The following is a 25216-nucleotide window of genomic DNA, read 5'->3' as shown; positions in this document are numbered from 1 at the left end:
ATATTTTTTAAAAACTCTAAAATCAGAACAGTAAATAAAGAACAACACTCTGAAAACAGCGTAATTCCAGATATGAAAAAAATCAGGGCCAGCTAACACCTCTCAACAAAGGATTCCCCCAAGCAGGAAACAGCAAGGCCTTGAAGCTGCAAGGCTTTTCAATGCTAATCAGTGATTAATTGCAGCATTCATACTTGCCTCCAACAGACAAGAGTTCTTTCTCCCACCCTGGATCTTCCACAGATATATAAACCTCACTGACTTAGTTTCCAATATACCTCACAACCTCTGAGGATGCATGCCATGCTTGTGGGCGAAACGTCAGGAGAAAATGCTTCTGGAAAACTCACAGCAACCCAGTGATTCCGGCCATGAAAGCCTTCGACAAAAGACATTATTATTATTATTATTATTATTATTATTATTATTATTATTATTATTATTATTATTATTACTATTATTACTATTATTATTATTATTATTATTATTACATTTCTAACATCAGAATCTGCTTTTTTTCTCCAATTGAGAGGCAAAGGAAACCAAGCTGCATTTGTGTACACGCGCACACCACGCATCCAGACACACACAGAGACACGGGTTTCCCTTTAAGAGGAAGTTTGTTTCGCTCTTTTTTGTGGCGTCGGGCATGTTGGTTTTTAACTTCGAATAAGGGCTTGGAAAGAGAGCGGCGTGGGCTTCAACACAAGCCTGTTTTCTCCTACCGATTAAATAGCAAAAGCGAACACACCGCCGTCAAACGCGAGCAAACCTTTCCAAAAAATAACACATTGGATGCTACATTTCCCCGTCCACACTGGGCCAAACCCTCTCTCTGATAGACACTGAGTAAATACTGTTTTTCGGAAGTAAACTGTAAATATTTACGGTGGTTAAAATCTTTTAAAGCCTCATCGGCTCTAATTGACTAAACGCTTACATCCCGTTCTTCTTTTTTAATCCTCCTCTTTTTAAAAATATACAAGTATTAAGGCAAAACAACTAGCGAGGGAAAGAAAAGCAGGCCCTAAAAGGACACACTCGCTTCGCTTTCTTAGGGATTTAAAATTAGTTTGGAGGTGAAAACGTCCTGACAAAAGAGACAAAAGAACTAAGCGAGTATGTATGAATTTAGCCTATTTTTTATTTCTGTGTGTTCATAGTAAACATTTTTTTGTAAGTGACAAACACGGGCATATGACCACAGTATCACAATCAAGGTTTTTTTTTTAAAGACGACATTAACAATCACTCAAATTTCTGCGGCATTTGCGCAACACAAGGTTACATATTTGCAAGGTTGACCTATAAGTACAATAGGTATAAACATTTCACTACATTTAAAAATTAAAAAATAAAAGTGACCTGTTAGTGACCACATACATCAAAATATACACAACACAAACTGAAGGCAATTCATGATTATTATTATTATTTTATTATTATTATTTTAGTCCCCTTGGATTCATTTGAATGGGCAGTGTTGCCAAACTGAAAGGATAGAATTCGGGCTTTGTTTTTTGAATGTATTTTCAAAGGATGGGGGGACCTTTTAGTACAAGGAATGCATTTGCTAAAACCCAATCTTTGGTCTAAAAGTAAACAAAAAGGAAATAAGAAAAAAAGGTGGGAAGAGGAAGCGAGAGAAAAAAATACGAAAACTACTTCTTTCCAAAAGTGGAGGACAAAAGAATGAATCCACGGCCAAAATGTTGCTTTTGGGCTCCTCTGTCTAATTGTTTGGCTTCCATACAAATGACAATTTGAATCGTGCCATTCAATTCATATTTTTAATTTTATTTTATTATTGTTATTATTTTTCATCGTCTGCACCCACCAACAGATCAATGATAACGTAATAATAATGAAAACATGGCAAATCTGGCGGCGTGGCAAGTCAAAGCGGAGACAAAAAAAAAAACGGCAAAGAAAGAAAGAAAGAAAAGAGCAATCACTCTTTTAGATACACATTCGCCTAGATGTCTTTTTTTGTTTTGTTTTCTTCCCTTTCTCACCTGCACCGTTTACAGTATATCTTCTCTCCATCTTTCCACATTGGTGACTCGCCTCACTGGCTGGATCTACACTGTCAAATAATGCTGTTGGAACTGCATTGTTATATATATGGTCAGTGTACACTCACATAATGTAGATTGAACTGTATAGGCCCATATAGTGCAGCTTAACTGCACTATATGGGTCCAAACTGCGTTATATGGTCAATGTAAAGCCATGCCATACAATTGGAACTATATGGAACTGTATAGATCCACAGAATGCAATTCAATGCAGTAAAACTGCATGGTATGGCTACAGACTGAACTACATGGTCAGTGTAGACTCATATCATGCAGCTTGAACCTTGGTGAACTGTGTTAGACTGTTATAACAGTGCAGTGGAGTTCAACTGAATTATATGGGTCCAAACTGCATTATGTGGCCAATGTAAAGCCATGTAATACAGTTCGAACTTTATGGAACTGTGTAGACCCACAGAATGTAGTTAAACTGCATGATATGGGTACAGACTGAATTACATGGTCAGTGTAGACCCATATCATGCAGCTTGAACCTTGCTGAACTGTGTTAGACTGATATAACACAGTGCTGTGCAGTTCGACTGCATTATGTGGGGCCAAACTACATTAATTTGTCAATGTAGATCCATATAATGCAGTTTGGACTGTATATGGGTCTACACTGATGATATAATGCAGCTCAAACTCCATTATATGACATTATAAATCCAGCATTTTTGTTGAGAATCATAAACTGCATTATCTGATCAATGTAGATCCATATAATGCAGTTTGAGCTGTAAATGGGTATACACTGATGATATAATGCAGTTCCAACTCCATTATATGGCCGTATAAATCCAGCATCTTTTGTTGGGAATCATAAACTGTACTATGGTCAATGTAGATCCATATAATGCAGTTTGGACTGTAAAGGGGGTCTTATACTGATGATATAATGCAGTTCCAACTCCATTGTATGACAGTATAAACCCATCATCTTTTGTTGGGAATCATAAACTGGTCAATGTAGATCCATATAATGCAGTTTGGAGTGTAAATGGGTCTACACTGAGGATATAATGCAGTTCAAACTCCATTATATGGCCGTATAAATCCAGCATCTTTTTGTTGGGAATCATAAACCACCTTTAAAGAGACTGAACAAACATACAGAAAAATAAAAAAGAGGAGAAAGGAGGAAGAAGGCAAGGAGGGAAACTGAATAAACAATACCTGGACTCTTATTGTATTTTCCCCAATTTTTGTTTTCCTGGGAGAGTTTTTTTTTTTGTCTTTTCTTTCGGTTTTGTTCCTTTTGTTGTTTTGTTTTCTAGAGATAGATATAGATATGGCCTGGCGCTCTCTCGCTCGCTCGCTCGCTCAGTCGCTCGTTCGCTCGCTCTCGTCCCAATTCGCATGTTTGTTTTTTTTAATTATTTTACTTACAAGGCGGGAAAATGAAGAAGTGTGTAAAACGTTCCAAACTTACAAGTCCCGGGCCTGGGCCCCGCCGGAGGGGATGGGGGGAGGGTTAATGGATGAGCGGGTTGGAGGAAGCGCCCTGGTTCTGGTGCGTGAAGTAGTCGGAGAGTCCCCCCGAGAGTCCGGTGGAGAAGGCGGGCGGCAAGGTGGGCCGGAGCGCCTCGCAGGAGAGCGGGCCCGAGGCCGAGGAGGGCGCCTGGGGCGAGCTGGAGGCCGAGGCGGCCCGGCCCACGGCCGCCAAGGAGGCGCTGCTGCTGCTCTGCGAGGAGGAGGAGGAGGAGCTCATGGAGGGGTGCGGGACGTGGGGGAAAAAGTAACTGGTCTGTCCGGCGGCCAGCAGGTTGACCGAGCAGGGGTTGAGGGAGTAGGTGGCGCCCGAGCAGGGCACCGACAGGCCGCAGGGCACCGAGGCGGCCAGGGCGGCGGCGGCGGTGAGGTGGTGCGTGGCGTAGGGCAGCTCGCCGTTGACCAGCCGGTCCACGCTCAGCCCGTTGGAGGGCGCGAAGGAGTGCTGGTTGCTCAAGGAGTTCTGCGCCAGCACCGAGCTGTAGGGCATGGGGTGGCTCGGGTAGGCCGAGGCCGCGGAGTTGTAGCCCAGCGCGCCCCCGGCCCGCGGGTGGTGCAGCGAGAGGAAGGGCGACATGGGCCAGTACAAGGAGCCCGCCCGGTCCATGAACGTCAGGCCCGTGGAGGTGAGCCGGGCGCCCCGCTTGAAGGCCAGCTTGGCTCTCGAGGTGGTGGAGCGCCGGCGCAGCTTCCCCGTCGTGCCCCCGATGAAGACGTCGTCGCTGGACGGGTCCAGCATCCAGTAGTTGCCTTTCCCCGGATCGTCGTAGTGCCGGGGCACCTTCACGAAGCACTTGTTGAGCGACAGGTTGTGTCGGATGGAGTTCTGCCAGCCCTGCTTGTTCTCCCGGTAGTAAGGGAAGTTCTTCATGATGAACTCGTAGATGCCGTTCAGGGTGAGGCGCTTCTCGGGGCTCTGCCGGATGGCCATCATGATCAGCGCGTTGTACGAGAAGGGAGGCTTCTCGTACTTGCCGTTCTTCTTCTCGCCCTCCTTGCCGCCCTCGCTGTCCTTGGCGCCGTCCGGAGAGGCCTTCTTCTCCTCCGGGGAGCCCTTCTCCTTCTCCCCTTCGAGGTCGGAGACCGGATCTCCTTTGCTCACCACCGTTTCTGAGGAAGGCGCCCCCGAAGTGGCCCCGCCGGCCCCGGGCGGCTGCAGCAAGAGCTGGCCCTTGTCCTCCTCCTCGTCCTCCTCCGCCGTGGGGGCCCCTCGCTGGGGGGCTTGCTGCTGCTGCTGGTGGATGTGGTGGTGGTGGTGGTGGTGGTGGTGGTGCGGGTGGTGGTTGTTGTGGTGGTGCTGGTGCCCGTGGTTGTGGTTGCTGCTGCTGCTGCTCCCGTTGTCGTTCTGCACTGCTTCGGGCACCAGGCTGTTGATGCTGAAGGAGGACTTGGGCAGCATCTTGACTTCCTTCCTATCGCCCATGTCCAACATCCCCCAGGCGAGGCGGCGGGGGGAAGGGGCCCGGCTGGGAAGAAGAGCTGCTGGAGGAGGAAGAGGAGAGGCTGGGGCTGGGGCTGCCGACGGGGGAGGCTGCTGGGTCCACGGAAAGGCAGCAGCAGCAGCCAGGCGCTTGGACCACCGGCTCCAGAGCTTGGCGAGGAGGCATGTAGCAAAAGACCGGAGCTGACGAAGGGAGGACGGGAAAGACAAGAGGGAGCCGGCAAAGCAAAGGGAGAGAGTGAGGGAGAGCCAAAAGGCAACAGGAGGAAGGGGAGGGGAGGATGGGGAGCAGGAGGGAGGGAGGGAGGGAGGGGGAGAAGGGGTAACCACGCTCAAAAAAATGTCCCCTTCCAAAAGAAAGCTCAAAGGGGGGATGTTTCCAAAGGACAAGAAAATGTGGGTCCTTTTTTCTTTCAAAAATAAATAAATTAGGAACTCCCTTTCTACTTCATGGTGGATTTTTTTTAAAAAAAAAAAAAAAGGGAGGGGGGGCAAGCAAACCAGCAGCCCCAGCAGCGGCGACGGCTTTTCGCGACAATTAATTTCCCCAGCTCTAGACACACACACTAGGGCTGTAAAAAAATAATTTTTTTTTGGTTTAACCTTTTTCCCACCGGTTGTCCAATCAGAGCGCAAGGCGTCCGGGGACGTCTCCCTTCCGGGCGGCCAATCAGCGCGGGGCTTCGTCTCCTCCTCTTCCTCCTCGTTGGCGCGCGCTCTCTCTCCTTCCTTTCACCCTTCGCGGGAGGGAGGGCGCAGGGATACCGAGCGGGGAAGGCGCATCACTGCGCGGCGGCGGCGGCGGGGGCTGGCACTCCCTCCCTCCCATCCACACCCCCTTCCCATGGATATATATATATATATATATATATATATATATATATATAAACATATATGATATTAATATATATATATGAATGAGTGCAAGTATATGTCAATATAATATAATACATGTACATATATAAACATATCTTATATACTATTATATTATTTCATATATTATATATGTGTGTATGTGTATGTATATGTATATATGAGGAGGGGGCTCTTTTATGCTGTTTGCCAAAGTGTAGATCCATATATATGTATATACAATATAAGTTAATATTATTATATAAATTTATTATATATATATATATATATATATATATATATATATATGCTTATTATATATCAGTGCAAGTATATGTCAATATAATGTAATATAATACATGTACATATATAAACATATCCTATATAATATTATATTATTATATATTATATATTATATATATTATGTGTGTGTGTGTGTGTGTATGTTTTATATGTATATAAGAGGAGGGGGCTTTTTTACTCTGTTTGCCAAAGTGTAGATCAATATATATGTATATATAATATAAGTTAATATATTAATATATATATATATATATATATATATATATATATATATATTATATATCTAACTTATATATATATAAGTTAATATATATATACATACATATATATATGAGTGCAAGTGTATGTATATATAATATAATATATGTTTATACATATATAAACATATGTTATATTATAATCTTACATGTTATTTTATATGTAATAATATATAATAATATATATATTATATATATAAGAGGAGGAGGCTCTTTTATGCTGTTTGCCAAAGTGTAGATCCATATATGTATGTATATATATATATATATATATATATGTAAACATATATTATATTATACTATTGTATTGTTATATATTGTATCATACGATAATATAATATATAATATATATTAACATGTATTATAGTATATAATAATATAATATATATAAGAGGAGGGGGCTCTTTTACGCTGTTTGCCAAAGTATAGATCCATATATATGTATATAAGTTTATGCATATATATATATATCGCGTAAAAGAGCCCCCTCCTCTGTAGTCAATGACGTAGAAGATCTCTCCCTCTCTCACACTGCTTATATATTTATAGCATAATAAACTTTCCTTGTGTGTTTATTTGAAGAGAGAATGAGGCGGGCGGAGTAAGAGAAGGAAAGGAAATGGTGGTTGGGGGAAAGCGAGGACTACTTTGCAGCACTACAAGCTTGTTAGGCCTTTCTCATGCCGGCTTTGGATCTTCTTTTTTTTAAGGGAAGGAAGGAAGGAAGGAGGGGGAAGTGCATGGCAGAGGAGGAGGAGGAGGAGGGATAAAAGAAACCACCCTTCACCCCCCCCCTTTTTTGGCGATGGTGAGGTCCTGTTGGCCTCTAAAATAGCGGAAGGAGAAGGCGGTGGAATGAGCCAAAGGGGTGGGAGGCGGGGGAGGGGGGAGGGAGAGAGAAGCCTGGGCTGAGGGCGCTGGCGACAACCCCTGGGCGCCCCCTTGACTTGGAAGCGGAACTATGGATGGGCAGCCAGAGACGAAGCCGAACCGCCTCCCAAGACTCCCAGGCGGCGCTGAAGAAGAGAAGAAGAACACATTGGCGGAGGAGCGGGCGTTTCTATTTGGCTTGGAAAAGAGGGGGTTGTAGAGGAGGGGGAGTGGGTTTTAAAAATAATAATAATAATAATAATAATAATAATAATAATAATAATAATAATAATAATAATAAACTCGAATAAACACGAGGTAATAATTCTTCAACCCTTCCCCCCTTTCTATTCTTTCTCCCCTCTGTTTTAACCTGGGGTTTTTTTGTCCATCTTGGGATTTGTTGTTGCTCTCCTCCCCCCCTCTTTCCCCAACATCTGACCTCTGCATGGCATTATTTCTGAACCCGGGGATTTCTTTCGGGGTCGGGAGTGGATCTATCCTCAACGACCAAGAGGACACACTAAAGCTAGGCTTCTTATCGTGGCGGGAAATAGTTGGAATGGAAGAGAGGATCCTGTTCAGGGCTTACTTGGGAGGAAGGCGTGCTTTGAACGGGGAGGAAAGTACTTCCGCAAACTTAACATGCATGCGTTTGTATATGTGTGTATAAATATGTGCGTCATGTGTGTATAAATATATGGAGAGATAAGTGGTATTGCTGGCAGGAAATGCATGCTATGGGCCAGAAAGAGAGACGCAATCCTGTTGTCATCATCCACATAATATTGATGATGGATGTTTCTCTTTCACGGATAGATAGATAGATAGTTAGATAAGATATGAATATGTGTATATACACACTCCTCGAGAAAGAAAAAAAAGCATTCACCCATAGATATAGATGTACGTGTGTGTATATATATATATATATATATATATATATATATATATATATATATATATAGCGAGAGAGAGAGAAAGGTGAGACGATTGGAGGTGCCTCTTTCATAAATAGATAGATATGTGTATATTTGTGTGTATGCATGTGTGTGTGTATACTTCTCTCAGATATGTGTACATTTCGCTCATACATATGTTTATATTTGTGTGTATCTCTCATAGATGAGATATGTGTATATTTGTGTGTGTAGGTATGTGTGTATATGTATACACACACACACATATACATATATACACACACACACTTCTCATAGACAGGATATGTATACATATCTTTCATAGATAAAACAAGTATATATTTGTGTGTATGCATGTGTGTGTATATGTATATATACCTCTCATAGATATGTGTATATCTCTCATAGATGAGATATGTGTATATTTGTGTGTGTGTATATGTGTGCATATGTGTATATATATATATATATATATATATACACACACACACACACACACACTTCTCATAGATAGGAAATGTATGCATATCTTTCATAGAGAAGACATGTGTATATTTTTGTGTATGCATGTGTGTGTATGTGTATGTATATATATATATATCATAGATAAGATATGTGTATATTTCTCTCATAGATAAGATGTGTATATTTGTGTGTATGCATGTATGCATATGTATGTATGTACATACACATACACACGCATATCTCATATTATCTGACAAGATGTTGACAAGCTGGAAAGCGTTCAGAGGAGGGCGACTAAAATGATTAAGGGTCTGGAGAACAAGCCCTATGAGGAGCGGCTTAAAGAGCTGGGCATGTTTAGCCTGCAGAAGAGAAGGCTGAGAGGAGACATGATAGCCATGTACAAATACGTGAGGGGAAGTCATAGGGAGGAGGGAGCAAGCTTGTTTTCTGCTGCCCTGCAGACTAGGACACGGAACAATGGCTTCAAACTACAGGAAAGGAGATTCCACCTGAACATCAGGAAGAACTTCCTCACTGTGAGAGCTGTTCGACAGTGGAACTCTCTCCCCGGGGCCGTGGTGGAGGCTCCTTCTTTGGAGGCTTTTAAGCAGAGGCTGGATGGCCATCTCTCGGGGTGCTTTGAATGCGATTTCCTGCTTCTTAGCAGGGGGTTGGACTGGATGGCCCATGTGGTCTCTTCCAACTCTACTATTCTATGATTCTATGATTCTATGATTCTATCTATGAAAGAGGCACCTCTAATCCCATCATCTTTCTCTCTCTATCTCTCTTGAGATATATATATATATATACACACACACACACACATATATATACATCTATATCTATATCTCTATATCCATGGGTGAACGCTTGCTTGTCTTTCTCGCGGAGTGTGTATGTGTTTGTATGTATATGTGTGTATGTATATGTATATCGGGAAGGTGAGTTTCCCTCTCTTTGTGGGCCAGAGCATGCATTTCCAGTCTTTTGATATATAGTCAATTATATATCACACTTTACAAAAAAGAAAGAAGTCTATTTTAGTTTCTAAAACATGTTTTGCGGTGCAAATTGCTTCAAGAGGATTCTTGATGGGGGTGGGTTGTGATGGGGGGTGGTTGGGAAAGCGAAGCTGGCTAAAGTGGATCAGCGATCTGCTTTTGTCACCCAGGCGATCCCCCCTAATGTGGTTTAAGCTCCTCGGAATGGAAAGAGGCGAGCTTACGGGGAGGATTTCCTTGAGCAGGGAGTTCAGTGTTAATCATCCGGATCAAATCCTGCCCTTCCCACCTGCACGAGACAGGCAGAAAGGAGGGGAAAAAAGGGGGGGAGAGGGAGAGAAATAAGCCTCTCTAAAACCAGAGCGCAAGATGTCACCCGGGGTGGGCGTGTAGAGGCGAGGAGGAGAAGAGGATCCGGATCAAAGTTAAAGGAAAGCTGTCAGCGCTTATCCATCCCCAGCGCGGCATCATCACCATCGCTGCTTTCTGAGGGGCAACGAAGGGAACAAATCAAACCAAGTGGGGCCGTGAAGTGATGGACGATGGAGGAAAGGAGGAAGAGAAATATGGTGAGAGTCTAAAGAACAGATCGCTTTGAGGTCCCTGCTCTCCTGAGGACAAGAAAAGAACTCAGCAAATCAACGTGAACTTTGGGTTGTTGTGAGTTTTCCGGGCTGTATGGCCATGTTCCAGAAGCATTCTCTCTTGACGTTTCGCCTACATCTATAGCAAGCATCCTCAGAGGTTGTGAGGTCTGTTGGTAACTAGGCAAGTGGGTTTATATATCTGTGAAAGGTCCAGGGTATCTGAAAGAAGTATTGTTTGTTGGAGGCAAGTGTGACTGTTGCAACTGATCGCCTTGATTAGCATTGAAAAGTCTTACAGCTTCAAGGTCTGGCTGCTTCATGCCTGGTGGAATCCTTTGTTGGGAGGTGTTAGCTGCCCCTGGTTGTTTCATGCCTGGGATTCCTCTGTTTTCAGAGTGTTGTTCTTTATTTACTGTCCTGATTTTAGAGTTTTTTTTAAAATACTGGTAGCCAGATTTTGTTCATTTTCATGGCTTCCTTCTTTCTGTTGAAATGATCCACATGCTTGTAGATTTCAATGGCTTCTCTGTGTAGTCTGAAATGGTGGTTATTAGAGTGGTCCAGAATTTCTGTGTTCTCAACTAATATCCTGTGCCCAGGTTGGTTCATCAAGTGCACTTTCTGTGTGATGGAAAGGAGAGGAAGACCAGGCGCGATTGGGGGAAGCCATGAACTCCGTGGATTGGGTAACCTCAAATGACCTTGTTGTGTGTGTATGTGTTAGAGAGAGAGGGAGGGGGGAGATAGAAAGGCGCACAGTCGCACAAAAACTGGTGGGGGAGTATGAGGGGCATAATAGTAATCAGGAGATGCAACTATCTTCTCTTGAACATGAAATATGCAGGAATTGTTTTCAAAATATTTTTAAATGACTCAAAGGGGGAAGGGGGGATAAGAGCCATAAAAAGGTATCAGAAGCAATAAATATCGCCTCTCGAACTCAAAATATGCAGTCCCCCCCACAAAATTGTTTAAAGAGATTAAGGGGGAGGGAAGGAGGAAAGTCAAAAAGGGGATCAGAAACAACAACAATCTCCCCTTGAACCCCGAATTCACAGGTTTTCCTCCAAAATATCTGTAAAAGACTGAATGGGGGGAACGATCAGAGACATAAAGAGGATCAGAAGCAATAACCATATTTCCTTATAGATTACCTAAATAGGCAAGATTTTTTCTAAAGTATTTTAAATATAGAATTGATCCTTCAAGTATTATTGATGACTTTTCTAGTCACATTCGAACATATTTTGAGACTAAGTGTGGAGCGTAGAGTAGTTATGGCTGCTATTGCTGTTTTAGCATTATTACTATTAATAATTAACATTACTATTATTACTATTAATAATTTCCTTTCTGCTGCTTGACCCTTTCGGGTTTCTCCCTTCGTTTCTCTCTGGACTGGCCTTTTCCTTCCCCAACTGGGGATCTGGGGAGGGAAAAGGATCGCTGAGGTAAACATTTACTGATGCGGAGCCACGATCCTATAGGCTCTGCAGGAAGGAAAGTGTTGATTAACACAGAAGGGGGAAAAAAGCGAAATTAAGCTGATTGCATGCTCATAAGTGCAAGCTGTCATTGAACTGCTTTTAAAATAGACACAGCTGGGTGTTTGTGTTGCAAAAATTCTTGTGTTTTTGCTAATACTGAAATAAGCATGATTTTGTATACCAAACATTTTCGGTTCATTAAAATGTGTAATCTGCTCTGGTTGCGAAACACAAAGAAGGAGCCACCGATGCCTTTGGCGGTCGGATTCGCTGCTATGATATTAACTCAATCAGGTCTTGACAATCGGGGCCATTGTGGCTCATCCAAGCTGTGGGTGCCATCGGAGGCGCAACATGCCCAACTTGGACGTTGCCCGTTAACGCGGGATATCCTATACAAAGCGGATTGCGGCTCACACAAACACACCCCAAAGTCCTAGACACGGAGGGAGGAGACAGGCGAGAACTCTTTGACATAGACCAAGAGGAGGACATTTGAGGTCTGTGGCACTAAAATGGCTTGCTGGAATTTTAATCCCTTTAAGGGTTGCTTAGGTCAGAGTGGCGTTTACACTCTCCTGGGTCCGGCGTGAAAACGAAGGAGAAAAAGCCTACAGAAACAAAGCAAAGCCCCCCAAACAAGCCATTCAAATTAGAATCTACCAACAGATCGCCTTTCCCCAGAGCCTAAACTTTCTACTTTCTCGATCAAAGCCCTGAAATATCTATTCTTAACTTCCCTACTTCCATGTGTTGTCGAAGGCTTTCGTGTCCGGAATGACTGGGCTGTTGTGAGTTTTCTGGGTTGTCTGGCCATGTTCCAGAAGCATTCTCTCCTGGAGTTTCGCCCACATCTATGGCAGGCATCCTCAGAGGTTGTGAAGTATATTGGAAACCAGGCAAGTGGGGTTAATATGTCTGTGGAAGGTCCAGGGTGGAAGAAAGAACTCTTGTCTGTCAGAGGCAAGTGTGATTGTTGCAATTAATCACCTTGATTAGCATTGAAAAGTCTTGCAGCTTCAGCCATAGCAGAGCACTTGATGAACCAACCTGGATACAGCATATTATTTAAGAGCACATAAATTCTGGACCACTCTGACAACCACCATGTCAGATTACACGGAGAAGCCATTGAAATCGGGACCATTTAAACAGAAAAGAGGAAACCATGAAAATGAACAAAATCTGGCTACCAGTATTTTAAAAACTCTAAAATCAGGACAGTAAATAAAGAATAACACTCTGAAAACAGGGGAACTCCAGACATGAAACAACGAGGGGCAGCTAACACCTCCCAACAAAGGATTCCCCCAGGCAGGAATCAGCCAGGCCTTGAAGCTGCAAGGCTTTTAAAGGCTAATCAGGGCGATTAATTGCAACATTGACTCCTGCCTCCAACAGACAAAAGTTCTTCCTCCCACCCTCAATCTTTCACAGATCATATATAAACTTCACTGACATAGTTTCCAATATACCTCACAACCTCTGAGGATGCCTGCCATAGATGTGGGCGAAACGTCAGGAGAGAATGCTTCTGGAACATTCCTTACTTCTATCTCCAAAGGTGGAAACAGGTCAATTCGAAATCATCTTAATTCAAACAACAACATTGAAACGGTTGTTGCTGTTTCCCTCTCTTCTTGCTGAATTTGCTCTGAGGTTGGATCGAAGCCCAGCGTGGCTAGAGAAGGAGCAATGGGATTATTATTAGCCCAACAAGGCCTCCTTTCCGATGCTTCCCCTCCGGAAGGTGTGCGTAATGCAGGAAAGACTGTAACAGGAGGTGAGGCTCCTAAATCAGTAAATCCCTCCCTCGGCCCCACCTCCGCCAATGACTGAGGTTGAGACGTTGTAGCTGTCGATTTTCCACGAATCCTTCCAGGCAGACAGAGACAAAGGATGCATCTAGACTAGCATGAATGCAATTTGGTTCCACTTTAGCTGTCATAGCTCAATGGAATCCTGGGAATTGTAGGTTGGTGGGGCAACAGTGCTCTCTCGTAGAGAAGGCTAAAGACCCTGTAAAGCAACTGTCATGATTCCATAGCACTGAGCCATGACAGGCTGGATATACAGTGCCATAAAATCCAGATTATCAAATCAGATAATCCATATTATCTGCTTTGACCTGGATTGTATGAGTCTACACAGCCATATAATCCAGTACAAAGGAGATAATCTGGATTTTTTATGGCAGTGTAGATGGGGGCATAGTTAAAGAGGTATCAAACTGCATTTATCCTAGTAGGCAACAACTTTGTGGAGCCCAACTTCCTGGAAAAAAACAATCAAATACACTGTGTGCAAAGTAACTGAAAACTCTGGCATCCTAGGCGCTACTTTAATAATTTTCAACTTTTCAGTTTAACAACTGAGTTACCTGTGTGCCAATACATGCATGCATTGCTAGACTAGCTTCAGTTCAATATTGGAATCGAAATGATATTTGACCCCTCTTTTTTAAAACAATGGCTACATCTACACTGTAGAATTGATGCAGTTTGAGGACACTTTAACTGCAGTGCTTCAGTGCAATGGAATCCCGAGGCCTGTAGTTTGCTACTCTTTGGCAGAGAAAGCTACAGGCCTTGTAAAACTACAACTCCCATGATACTATAGCAGTGAGCCCTGGCAGTTAAAGTGGTGGCACAGTACAGAATTTTGTAGAACATGCGAAAGGTACTTGGAGTTATTGATTCGCATGGATTTCTGCGACAGATGATCTCAATCAAACCTCAGCCCTTTCACGGGGCCATCTAAACCGTACGGAGAAGCCCAACATCACTTTTACTGCCAGAGCTCAATATTGTGGAATTCTGGGATCTGTGGTTTGGTGGGGCACCAGCACTCTTCGACTTTGTAAAACTACATGATTCCATAATATTGAGCCAATGCAGTTGAAGTGGTATTCACCAGTTACATTCATTCTACAGTGTCAATGCAAGTGCCCTTCCCGAATCTACGGTCTAGGACTTGTGGGAAGGGACATTGATTCTGTGGAGGTCTACACTGTTTCCCTCGAACTGGAGCAAGAGGTTCCGGAGATGGCGTTTGGGCCTAAAGGAGAAGAAGCATAGCAGTGTGGTCCCTTCAACTGTCCTCCTTGGCTCCCGGAAATGGATCAACCAAATGACAGAATGGCTTACTCCTCTTTTAGGATGGCGAGGGAGAAAACATTAGGTCTGGGTTTCCTGCCCTACACATCACTCTTTTCTTTATGACCTCCCTCGCGCTTCAGAATTCTTCTTGGTTCTCTTTAGAAAATTCCCCAGTCTTTAAAAAAATCCACCTGTATTGGAAATAACTGCACTCAGTCTCTGGGCACACATCCCTTTGGAAATAAATGGCATTCATAACCTTACTGGAAAGGAAAAATGATGTCATATCCATTTGGCAAATGTGAATCTCTATGAACATGTGGAGACCACGTTTTGAAAACCATTTGTCAAGAAAAGCATGCATGCAATGGCACATAGATAACTCAGCTGTTAAACTGAAAAACCATGTCTTTAAACTGCCAAAGCTAAAGACATGCCACTACAAAAATATATTTGGTTAGCAGAATTTTAAAGATGTTTCTTTGCAGTTGTAGTTGTACAAAAGATACACACTCCCTTGAAACCTCTTAGTTTAAAATATGCACACAGAGTTAAAAAAGTCCTATTTGAAAAATAACTAATTTTGTTTACTCACAAACATCTTGTATTAATTCACCATATGGGCACATTTCTTATTAAAGTACAGTTATAGATAGGATGTAGTTCTCTCTGTGTTGAGTACACAGGGTATCATTCTTAATCAATAGTCCATAGTCTTTAGGTCTAGTTGTACTCACTGAAGTCCATAAGTCATATTTCTCTACTGAAGTTCAGAACAGCAGCATGTATCCACCACCACTGAGGTGTAAAGCAGACTTAACACATTGAGGTCCATAACCACACGGAATAAAAAATGGAGTCCTGAGTCTGAATATGCTCAGTATTATCACATGTCTATAACTCCTCCCACACCAAAGAGGTACAGTTAAACTGACAAATCAACATACACATAGAATACAGGTTAGCAAATACATACATTAACAAATAAATATTGAAAGTCTTGGGAGACTACTCTTTCCAACAACATATTCATCAAGTGAATTTCCAAGATCTTGCACTGAAGAGTTTTGGAGCTTCAGTTTGTTGTATTTTTGGTCTGGAAATTTTATTTATTTATTTATTTACAACATTTCTATCCCGCCTTTCTCACAGGAGGGGACTCAAGGTGGCTTATAAAATCTGGCAAAATTCAATGCCAATAACAGAATTCAATAAAATAAAACATAACACATTTAAAACAGTTGAGCATTACTTAATAAAAAAGTATACAAAGCTTAAAGCATATAAAATGCTTAAATCCATTCGTCCAGGAACCTTTTGCATAAACCTTTATTGGGACCTTGTGGGGTCTAGAGCTTATTCATTAAATGCTTGCGCTCTCTACATTCTTCCTGAAGCCCAAAAGAGATGGGGCCTGCCAAATGTTGCTAGGGAGGGTGTTCCACAGCTGAGGAACCACCACTGAGAAGGCCTCGTCTCTCATCCCATGTTTGGACACGTAAGTTGGACCAGAACCAGGGCTTTATAGGTCAAAACCAGCACTTTGAATTGGGCTCGATAGCAGGATTGTGGAGCTTCTCTTGGGTTTTTCCAGAACAAGCAGAGATAGCTTTCCAGCACTGTCAAGTAAAAGAAGGCTTCCTCAGCCATACTTAAAGAACCACAAATGGCAATTGGAACACTATGGTACTACCATCCCGCCCCCCCCCCAAAGGAACAACTTCCGGAAGAAGGGCAAATACACCTAAGAACAGGAAGTGGCAGTCCAAATCCTGGTCCCTGCTTTGTCCTCTCTGCCCATTGAAGCCACGTGGAAGGTGCGGGAGTGAAGTGGGCAGGAAGGTGGCAAAGGGCAGGGGGAGAAGGAGGAGAAGAGAAACCACCCGGCTGGCAGGGGATGAAAAGGAGGGTTCAACTTAGGTGCATATCTCCCCATACAGGTACAACAGAATAGGGAGCCATTAGCTAGATGATCCATAGTTAGGTGTATGGGGCGGGAAATGTTGGGTTTCATCCATGAACTAAACAAGTCTCTTCTGTTATCAAGTTTTCAGTCCTCTATGAGTAGCTAGGCTAGAAACAGGACTAAGCAGAGGGATTCCTTTTCCCCACATTCCTAAGCCTGTTTTCCCCAAAAAGAGATTTGGGTTTACTCTTCCTGCTAGCCACTGTCTCCTCCCCCCCCCCCTTTGATGATGTAGTAACGAAATTATGTGAGGGAATTTGCTTTTTAAGTTTTATTGTCCTTAGCCGGCCATGTGGCTATTCCTCATTTTTCAGTCTTCTGCTTTTCTTTCTGTCTATGAGGCATTTCTCTCTAGGCAAAATGTAGCTGCATGGACTTTTTACCTCTTTAGAGGAGTTAGCTCCAAGACCTTTTCTATCAAGAATGTATTTCTTTTGCTTCATTAAATATTTTTGAACCTAAAGTTCTGACTCTGCAATCCTAAACCATCCAAAAGAATGGAAACTTATCTTACCTCACCACACATAAGTTTCTGCTGGTTATGAAGTTTACTTCTGGTACTCTGCTATATTTATGGTGGAATCACCCCAACTGTGGGTTATTTTGAGCCTAACAACTCAGATTCCCCAACATAATTAATGTAAGGGAGGGAGGATTCTAAACAGTCAAATGCAATGAAAGAAGGAAAAGAGAAGAGAGAAAAAGAAAATAGGAGGGATGGAAGGAAGGCAGAAAGAACACCAAATTCTTGGAAGAAACTGGTTTTCTAGATCCAGTTTGGCTTCAGGCAGGGCCATGGAACTGAAACAGCCTTAGTCTTCTTTGTGCAGTGGTTCTCAGTCTGTGGGTCCCCAGGTATTTTGGCCTACAACTTCCAGAAATCCCATGCAGTTTACCAGCTGTTAGGATTTCTGGGAGTTGAAGGCCAAAACATCTGGTGACCCACAGGTTGAGAACCACTGCATTAGTGGGTGATCTACATAGGGAGCTTGACAGGGGGAGTGTGTCCCTGTTGGTTCTCCTGGATCTCTCAGCAGCCTTAGATACCTAGACCACGGTATCCTTCTGGGACCCCTCACAGGAATGGGGCTGAGGACACTATCCTGTCAAAGCTTGGGAGTTCTCCTGGACTCAATGCTCCTGTACCTTGAGAAGTCAGACTTGGCCACAGCAGTCCACATGCTTGTTACATCCCCAAATAGACTACTGCAACGTGCTCTAGGGGTGGTCTTTGAAGACTGTTCAGAAGCTTCAAGTGGACAGCGCCTTCTCAATGGTGGCCCCTTGGCCGTGGAACTCTCTCCCCAGCAAGATTAGATCAGCCCCTTCCCTCTTGGTGTTTAGAAAGCAACTAAAACTTGGTTATGCAAACAAGCATTCCATGAGTGACAACGGTAATGTAGCAGATGGATGACAGCCTCAGGATCAGTGCAATGTTAAAATGTTTTATGTTTTGCTTTGATGGCTTCTAGTTTTTAATGGTTCTATTTATAGTTATATGTTATTCTTTTAGATGTGCAACATAATGTTTTTACTGTATATGAGGTGTTGAATTTTTGCCATTTCTTTGATGTGAATTGCTTTGAGTCTCCCCCCAGGGGTGAGAAAAGCAGTATATAATAATAATAATAATAATAATAATAATAATAATAATAATAATAATAATAACTTTATTTTTATACCTTGCCTCTATCTCCCCAAAGGGGACTCGGGGCGGCTTACATGGGGCCAAGCCCGAATAAAAACAGTAGCAGTATAAAACACAGCAATAGACAAAATGCAATAAATAAATGCAATAAATAAACAAATATAAGAAAGCATTGGTAGATACTAAACAGATAGATATTAGAAAAAAAGGAAGGAAAGAGAGAAAGAAAAATAGAACATAGAAGATTGGACTAACCAATGGAAGGAAAGAAGGAAAGAAGGAAGGAAGGAGAGAGTGGGAGAGAAGAAAATTGGACAGATGGCTGGAAGGAAGGAAGGCTGGGTGGATGCTAAACAGATACAAAAAAGAAAGAAGAAAGGGGGAGGGAAGATGAGAGGAAGGAAGGAGACAGAAAGGCCACAGAGAACAAGAAATTGCACCAACCGGTTGAAAGAAAGGAGGAAACCAAAAAGATACAAAAAAGAAGGAAAAGACAGAAGGGAGAGAATTGTTGAGAGATCTGAACTGTTAGGCTTGAAATAACCCTCAGCTGAGGAGATTCCACCACAGATATACCAGAGCACCAGAAGTAAACTTCATAACTAGCAGAAACTTAGCTGTGGTGAGCTAGGATAAGCTTCTATTCCTCAGGATGGCTTAGGATTGCAGAGCCAGAACTTTAGGTCCAAATATATTTATTGAAGTAAAAGAAATACATTATTGATAGAAGAGGTCTTGGACCTAACTAGCTTACTAAATCTCATCTTCTAAAGAAGTAAAAGGGTTTTAAAAACATCAATGCAGCTACATTTTGCCTAGAGAGAGGCAAAATGTGCATCCTCATAGGTAGAAAGAAAAGTAGAAGACTGGAAAAATGGTGAATGGCCACATGGCTATCCCAGGGCAATAAAACTTAAAAAGGAAGTTCCCACACAGAATTCCATTACTACATCATCAAAGGGGGGAGGAGACAGTGGTTAGCAGGAAGAGGAAAGACAAGGCCCTTTTGGGAAACACGCATAATAAATATGTGAAGACCCATAGAGGTCACGAAGCACTTTACATTACTAGATTGACTATTGTTGTTTTATATCCGCAGCTATTGCTGTTTTTTATTGATTTTAACCAAGGGGTTTTGTGAAAAGAGATATTTATGTTGGCTCTTATTGTTTTTTGTTATTATTTCTGCCATTTTGTATTTTGTATGTTGCGCCTTTGAGTGCTTTGTAAGTCGCCCCTAGTTCCTCTGGGAGATGGTGGTGGGGTATAAAGTTGTTGTTGTTGTTGTTGTTGTTGTTGTTATTATTGGAATGTGGGGAAAGGAATTCTTCATCTTAGCCCTGTCTCTAGCCTAGCTACTCATTGAGGACTGGAAACTTGATGACGCCAGAGACTTCTGCAGTTCAGGGATGAAACCAACAAGAATATATACTTGAATACTGAGAAGCTAGGCGGGGTCACGGACGAAAGGGAGGGAGGGAGGGAGGGAGGGAGGAAGGAAGGAAGGAAGGAAGGAAGAAAGGAAGGTAGGAAAGAAGGAAAGAAGGAAAGCAAGAAAGAAGGGGAATGGACCGATAAACGGATACAAGCCAGGCAGGAAACCGGTCCAAATGAAATGGGCCTAAGGGCCCGAAGGAGGAAACGCGACCTTTAGCGAGGAAGAGAAGTTTTCCCCCTTTCGCGAGTCTACGGGAGCTTCCTTCCTTCCGTGGGTTTTGCTTACAGGTTCTGCGATTAGGTTTGCGAGCACAGTGGTGAACTAAACTTCCCAGCGAGAGGTCTTCTTCACACCAGGGAAGTGTGACTTTCCCGCCCGGCCTCGTCACTCATTAGGAAGCCGCAGGTTGTCAGCGGCTTCTCCCTTCGGCGCGCGCGCGCGCAGCAAATCCCCTTCCATGAGTGCGCGCGTCCACACACATACGCGCGCGCGCGCGCGCATACACACACACACATCCACCAGCAGCTCTCGGCGCTGAAACTAAATTAAGAAGCACATGATTAAGAGACAAGCGTCTACGGGGCCTGTCATTTCAGCATCCTTCCATCATAACATTGTGGCACGGGGGAAATTTGCTTGAAAACCCTTGGAAGGAAGGGGGAAAAAATCGAGGGAGAAGAGAGCTTAGGCACAAAGAGCGAGAAGGCGAGAGATAGATAGATAGATAGATAGATAGATAGATAGATAGATAGATAGAGAGAGAGAGAAAGAGAGAGAGAGAGAGAGAGCCTGCTTGCTCCGGGAGAGGAAAGAGAAGAGAGGCTGGCAAGAGCCCAGAGGTCTCCAAGAACTTGGAAAAGCGTGCACGGATCTCTATCTTGGAGAGCGAGCAGGTACGTGGGCAAGGACAACCCGCGTGTGCCGTGCGCGTGTTCATGCGCATCTCTATCTGTCTGTCTGTCTGTGGACAAGACATCCTCAATGATCCTTTTAGAGGGGAGGACGGGGACGGGGAGGGGGAAGTAACCCAACCCACCCAACAGCCTTTCTCTCCAGCAGGCTCCGGGGGAAGTCCTCGTCATGCGCGAGCTGTCTGGAACACGAAGTTCCCACCGGATGACTAATGTTTCTTGGCGGGAGGGGGGAGGAGGAAGAGGAGGAGGAGAAAGAGACGGAGGCCCATGCCGTTTGTCCCAGACCTTGTTGCCTCCGACCCTTTCTTCCCCTTTCCAGGTTCTCGAGAGTTCACTCGAGGCGATCGCCTTCCCTTTTGCTCAACCTGAGCTGCCCCTTTTCTCCCTCTTCCTCTCTGAGAGGGTTCCTCGCTTCTAGGGTCTCCCCGCCTTTGCCCACTCGCCCCCACTCTCTCCACAAATGTAGGTTTCGGGAGCCCAAGGAGGTCCCACTATTTGCCCGAAAGAGACAGGTTGGCCTGGAAGTCTAGCCTCTCTTCTGCTTCCTTTCAATGGAAAAGGCGATCATTTGAGGGGCGGAAGAGCAAAGGGGGAAGGAGGTGCGTGGGAAAGTCACGGGCTTGCCTCTTCCACCGAAAGACGCGGACAAGAAAGGAGACTGAACCTTCCCAAAGGCTTGAGTTCAACTTCACCTTCGGGAAGGTGAGAACAGCCTCCGAGCAGTGAACATGTTTTGTCGAAGGCTTTTATGGCCGGAATCACTGTGAGTTTTCCGGGCTCTATGGCCATGTTCCAGAAGCATTCTCCCCTGAGGTTTCACCCGCATCTATGGCTGGCATCCTCAGAGGTTGTGAGGTCTGTTGGAAATTAGGCAAGTGGGGTTTTTATATCTGTGGAAGGTCCAGGGTGGGAGAAAGAACCTCACAACCTCTGAGGATGCCTGTCATAGATGTGGGCGAAACGTCAGGAGGGAATGCTTCTGGAACATGGCCATACAGCCCAGAAAACACATAACAACCCTGTGATTCCGGCCATGAAAGTCTTCCACAACACAAAGAACTCTTGACTGTTGGAGGCAAGTGTGAATGTTGTAATTAATCACATTGATTAACATTGAAAAGCCTTGCAGCTTGGCTGAAATCCACAAGCATGTGGACAATTTCAACAGAAAGGAGGAAACAATGAAAATGAACAAAATCTAGCTACCAGTATTTAAAAAAACAAACAAACTCTAAAATCAGGAGAGTAAATAAAGGACAACACTGAGAAAACAGGGGAATTCCAGCCTTGAAATAATCAGGGCTAGCTAACACCTCCCAACAAAGGATTCCCCCAGGCAGGAATCAGCCAGGCTTTGAAGCTGAAAGGTTTTTCAATGCTAATCAAGGTGATTAATTGCAACATTCACACTTGCCTCTAACAGACAAGAGTTCTTTCTCCCACCCTTGGACCTTCCACAGATATATAAACCTCCCTTTCCTAGTTTCCAATATATCTCACAGCCTCTGAAGATGCCTGCCATAGATGTGGGTGAAACGTCAGGAGAGAATGCTTCTGGAACGTGGCCATACAGCAACTCGTGTTCGCTCTAATTTTTAATCTAACATTAGAACCTCAGTTATTTTCAGTTTGTCCCAATTTGCCCTATTTTAGGGAGGGGATGGGTTGACGCAAGAGTGGGAGAAAAAAACAACCCTATTTCTCCATATCAAACCCCAGAGCAATTATTTTAGATTCATAGCTCCCCAAAGGAAACAAGAGGAAAGTTTTTGAAACGAAATCAGAATAAAAGGAGATAGTGCCTGAGTATTTATTTGCCTTGCCTCGGGGTTCACACCCTCTAGCTATACACGCTTAGCACTTCCCTCTGGCCCGTTAGTGTGAAGGAATTCGTTACTTCTCCGCCAAGTAACGCTTTACAGACAAAGGCGCGCCAGCCTAGCGCTTTGTTGGGAAGCAATCTTCTGCAACCGAGATAAACCTCCACGGGAGAAAAGTTTAGCTTTATTTACACGATGAAGTATTTATTTAGAGTTATTTGCATTATTGATGCCTCGGTGTGTGTTTCCGTCTGCATTTGGTCTTATTCCAATGGTAGGAAAACAGAAAGATGGGAGCTTCGGGTTGCCAAATGGTGTCTCTCCCTCAAAGGGCGAAACAAGAAAAAACAGCTTCGCTATTCTGTTCCTCGTCGCTTTCGCGCGAAAGCTTCGACCGAAGCGGAGAGATACAATCTTGTCTAAGGAGAGAGAAATGATGCCTAGAGAGGCAAAGCAGGAAAAAAAGAAACTTTTGGAAATACCTTCCAGCTCGTAAGTGAGAAGCACTGCTCCCAAGACGATGCCTTAAAACTATGAATTTCCCGATCGGGAATAGAGAAAAGAAAGGGTGGAAAGGGTTTTTCCAACGAACGCAGTGAAAGGGAAGAAAAATCAAAACCCGCTTCCCATTAAAATAGCAAACAAAATCCAAGCCTTTAGTTTTGGAAAATCTGGAACAGAGGCAGGTTTAATGCAACCCAGGAGACGCATTCTTTCCTCTTTGGGAGTCAATGCCCTGGGCTGCAAGGGCTGGAGTCAGGCAGCCTTTGTCTGGCCCGGTGGCCGAGAAAAGTTCAAGGAAGGAGGTCCGGGGACTAGAGATCTCTCCCCTTAGCAGTAGCCCGCTTGACACACTCTGAATTAGGAACCCTTGGGTTGCGTGTCTCGGTACCCACGAGTATGTATTTTCACGCAGAGCATGAGAAATTGCAGTTTCCTTGGGCCTGGCTGCGAAGCCCTCAAATGACCAGCTTTGCCAGCCCTCCAAGCAACGACTCAACCAAAGAACTGCTGCTGCTGCTGCTTCTGCTTCTGCTTCTGCTTCTGCTGCTGCTGCTGCTACTACTACTACTACTACTATTATTATTAATAATAGGGTTGCAGTACATTGCAGAATTAATGCAGTTTGACCCCACAATGTAACTGCCATGGCTCTTTGTTATATGGAATCCTGGGAATTGGTTTGGTGAGGCACTAGCAACACTCTTTCACAGAGGAGAAAGGTGTTGGCTTTCGTGGCCGGAATCACTGGGTGGCTGTGAGTTTTTCGGGCTGTATGGCCATGTTCCAGAAGCATTCTTTGCTGACGTGTCCTCTGCATCTATGGCAGGCACCCTCAGAGGCTGTGAGGTCTGTTGGAAACTAGGCAAGTTAGGTTTATACATTCGTAGAAGGTCCAGGATGGGAGAAAGAACTCTTGTCTGTTGGAGGCAGGTGTGTATGTTGCAATTAATCCCCTTGATTAGCATTAAATAGCCTTTCAGCTTCAAGGTCTGGCTGCTTGCTGCCTGGGGGAATCCTTCGTTGGGAGGAGTTAGCTGGCCATGCTTGATCTATGTCTGGAATTCCTTTGTTTTTTTTAGTATTGTTCTTTATTTACTGTACCGATTTTAGAGTTTTTTTTTAAATACTGGTAGTCAGATTTTGTTCATTTTCATGGTTTCCTCCTTTCTGTTGAAAGTGATTCTGGCCATGAAAACCTTCCACAACATAATAATAATAATAATAATAATAATAATAATAATAATAATAATAATAATAGTAATAGTAATAGTAATGGCCCTACAACACTGTAAAGCTACTAGCCAAGGGAAACCCGTGGGTTCCTTTTTAGAGAGGCAAGCCAAGATGGGAAGGCATTGAATGCGGGATCTTTGTGTGTCTCTTGAATTGAGGAGGAGAGAGGCGAGGGGTTTGGGAGCTGCCTAAGGTGGCTTTAGTTCTCTTCACACTTATTCACTTTCTCTGACTAGGATCCACTTAGGTGAGCATATTTACCAAGGGAAGGACAAAACTCCCTGGAGTGGGAAATAATTACAACTGGGTGGCCGCTCCAATAATATCTATATGTATAAGGGCCTTTTTTCTTTCTCCTCTCTTGAAACACTCCCTGTGGAACTTCCATAAACATATAGAATACTTATGTATACACAGAGCGAGCGTGTCTCCGTTGCCACTGAAAAATTGAAATTTGGGGGTGAGGGGACAAAGAAAACCAGTTTGTCCCAAAGTTAACTTGTCCCCTTAGTAAAGGTTTGGACACTTCTCTCCCTCCAGCCCCAGCTCTGCTCTCTCTTGCTACACGTCTGGGTAGATTTTTTTCTTCCAGATAGGAGTTTTCAAAGAATGAGGAAAGGGAAGCGGAAGAAGGAAAGAATCTGGTAGCACTTCTAAGGCAAACTGGTTTTTATGTTAGCAAGAGTTTTTTTGGATATAAACCCACTTCTCCAGATGGAATATGGAGTGATGCTAAGGCCTTCGATATGAAGAGACCTCAAAGAGGTTTTTCTGGAGTCCTGATTTTCTTTGGCTCTTTTTAGTATACTGGTGACAATAACACATTAAACACGAAGT

The 25216-nt window shown here is 43.6% G+C and overlaps 2 protein-coding genes across 4 annotated transcripts in view; one reads left to right on the top strand and one right to left on the bottom strand.

Annotated features, from left to right (window-relative positions):
- Positions 1 to 3280: 3280 nt before the first annotated feature.
- Positions 3281 to 5560, bottom strand: foxg1 (forkhead box G1). The gene has a single exon (XM_003214471.3). It carries the CDS (start codon positions 4999 to 5001, stop codon positions 3553 to 3555), a length of 1449 nt encoding a protein of 482 aa, XP_003214519.1. The 5' UTR covers positions 5002 to 5560; the 3' UTR covers positions 3281 to 3552.
- Positions 5561 to 7018: 1458 nt separating this feature from the next.
- LOC134295487 (uncharacterized) overlaps positions 7019 to 25216 on the top strand; it is a 44924-nt gene continuing 26726 nt past the window's right edge. Inside the window, exon 1 of one of the 3 annotated variants that reach the window (XR_010002083.1) lies at positions 7019 to 10253. The gene's annotated coding sequence lies outside the window, so the exon portion shown is untranslated. Of the gene's footprint in view, positions 10254 to 19948; positions 20802 to 25216 lie in introns of those variants that run through there. The other 2 variants (XR_010002082.1, XR_010002081.1) reach the window with 2 other exon arrangements.

The sequence above is a fragment of the Anolis carolinensis genome, chromosome 1 (genome assembly GCF_035594765.1).
Source record: "Anolis carolinensis isolate JA03-04 chromosome 1, rAnoCar3.1.pri, whole genome shotgun sequence".
In the NCBI taxonomy this organism is placed as follows: domain Eukaryota; kingdom Metazoa; phylum Chordata; class Lepidosauria; order Squamata; family Dactyloidae; genus Anolis; species Anolis carolinensis.
The sequence above is the reverse complement of the archived record's forward strand: the minus strand, read 5'-3'. Positions and strand labels throughout refer to the sequence as shown.

Bases quoted from the DNA above. Each gene is read 5' to 3' on its own strand.
- foxg1 (XM_003214471.3), bottom strand. From the start codon at position 5,001: ATGTTGGACATGGGCGATAGGAAGGAAGTCAAGATGCTGCCCAAGTCC.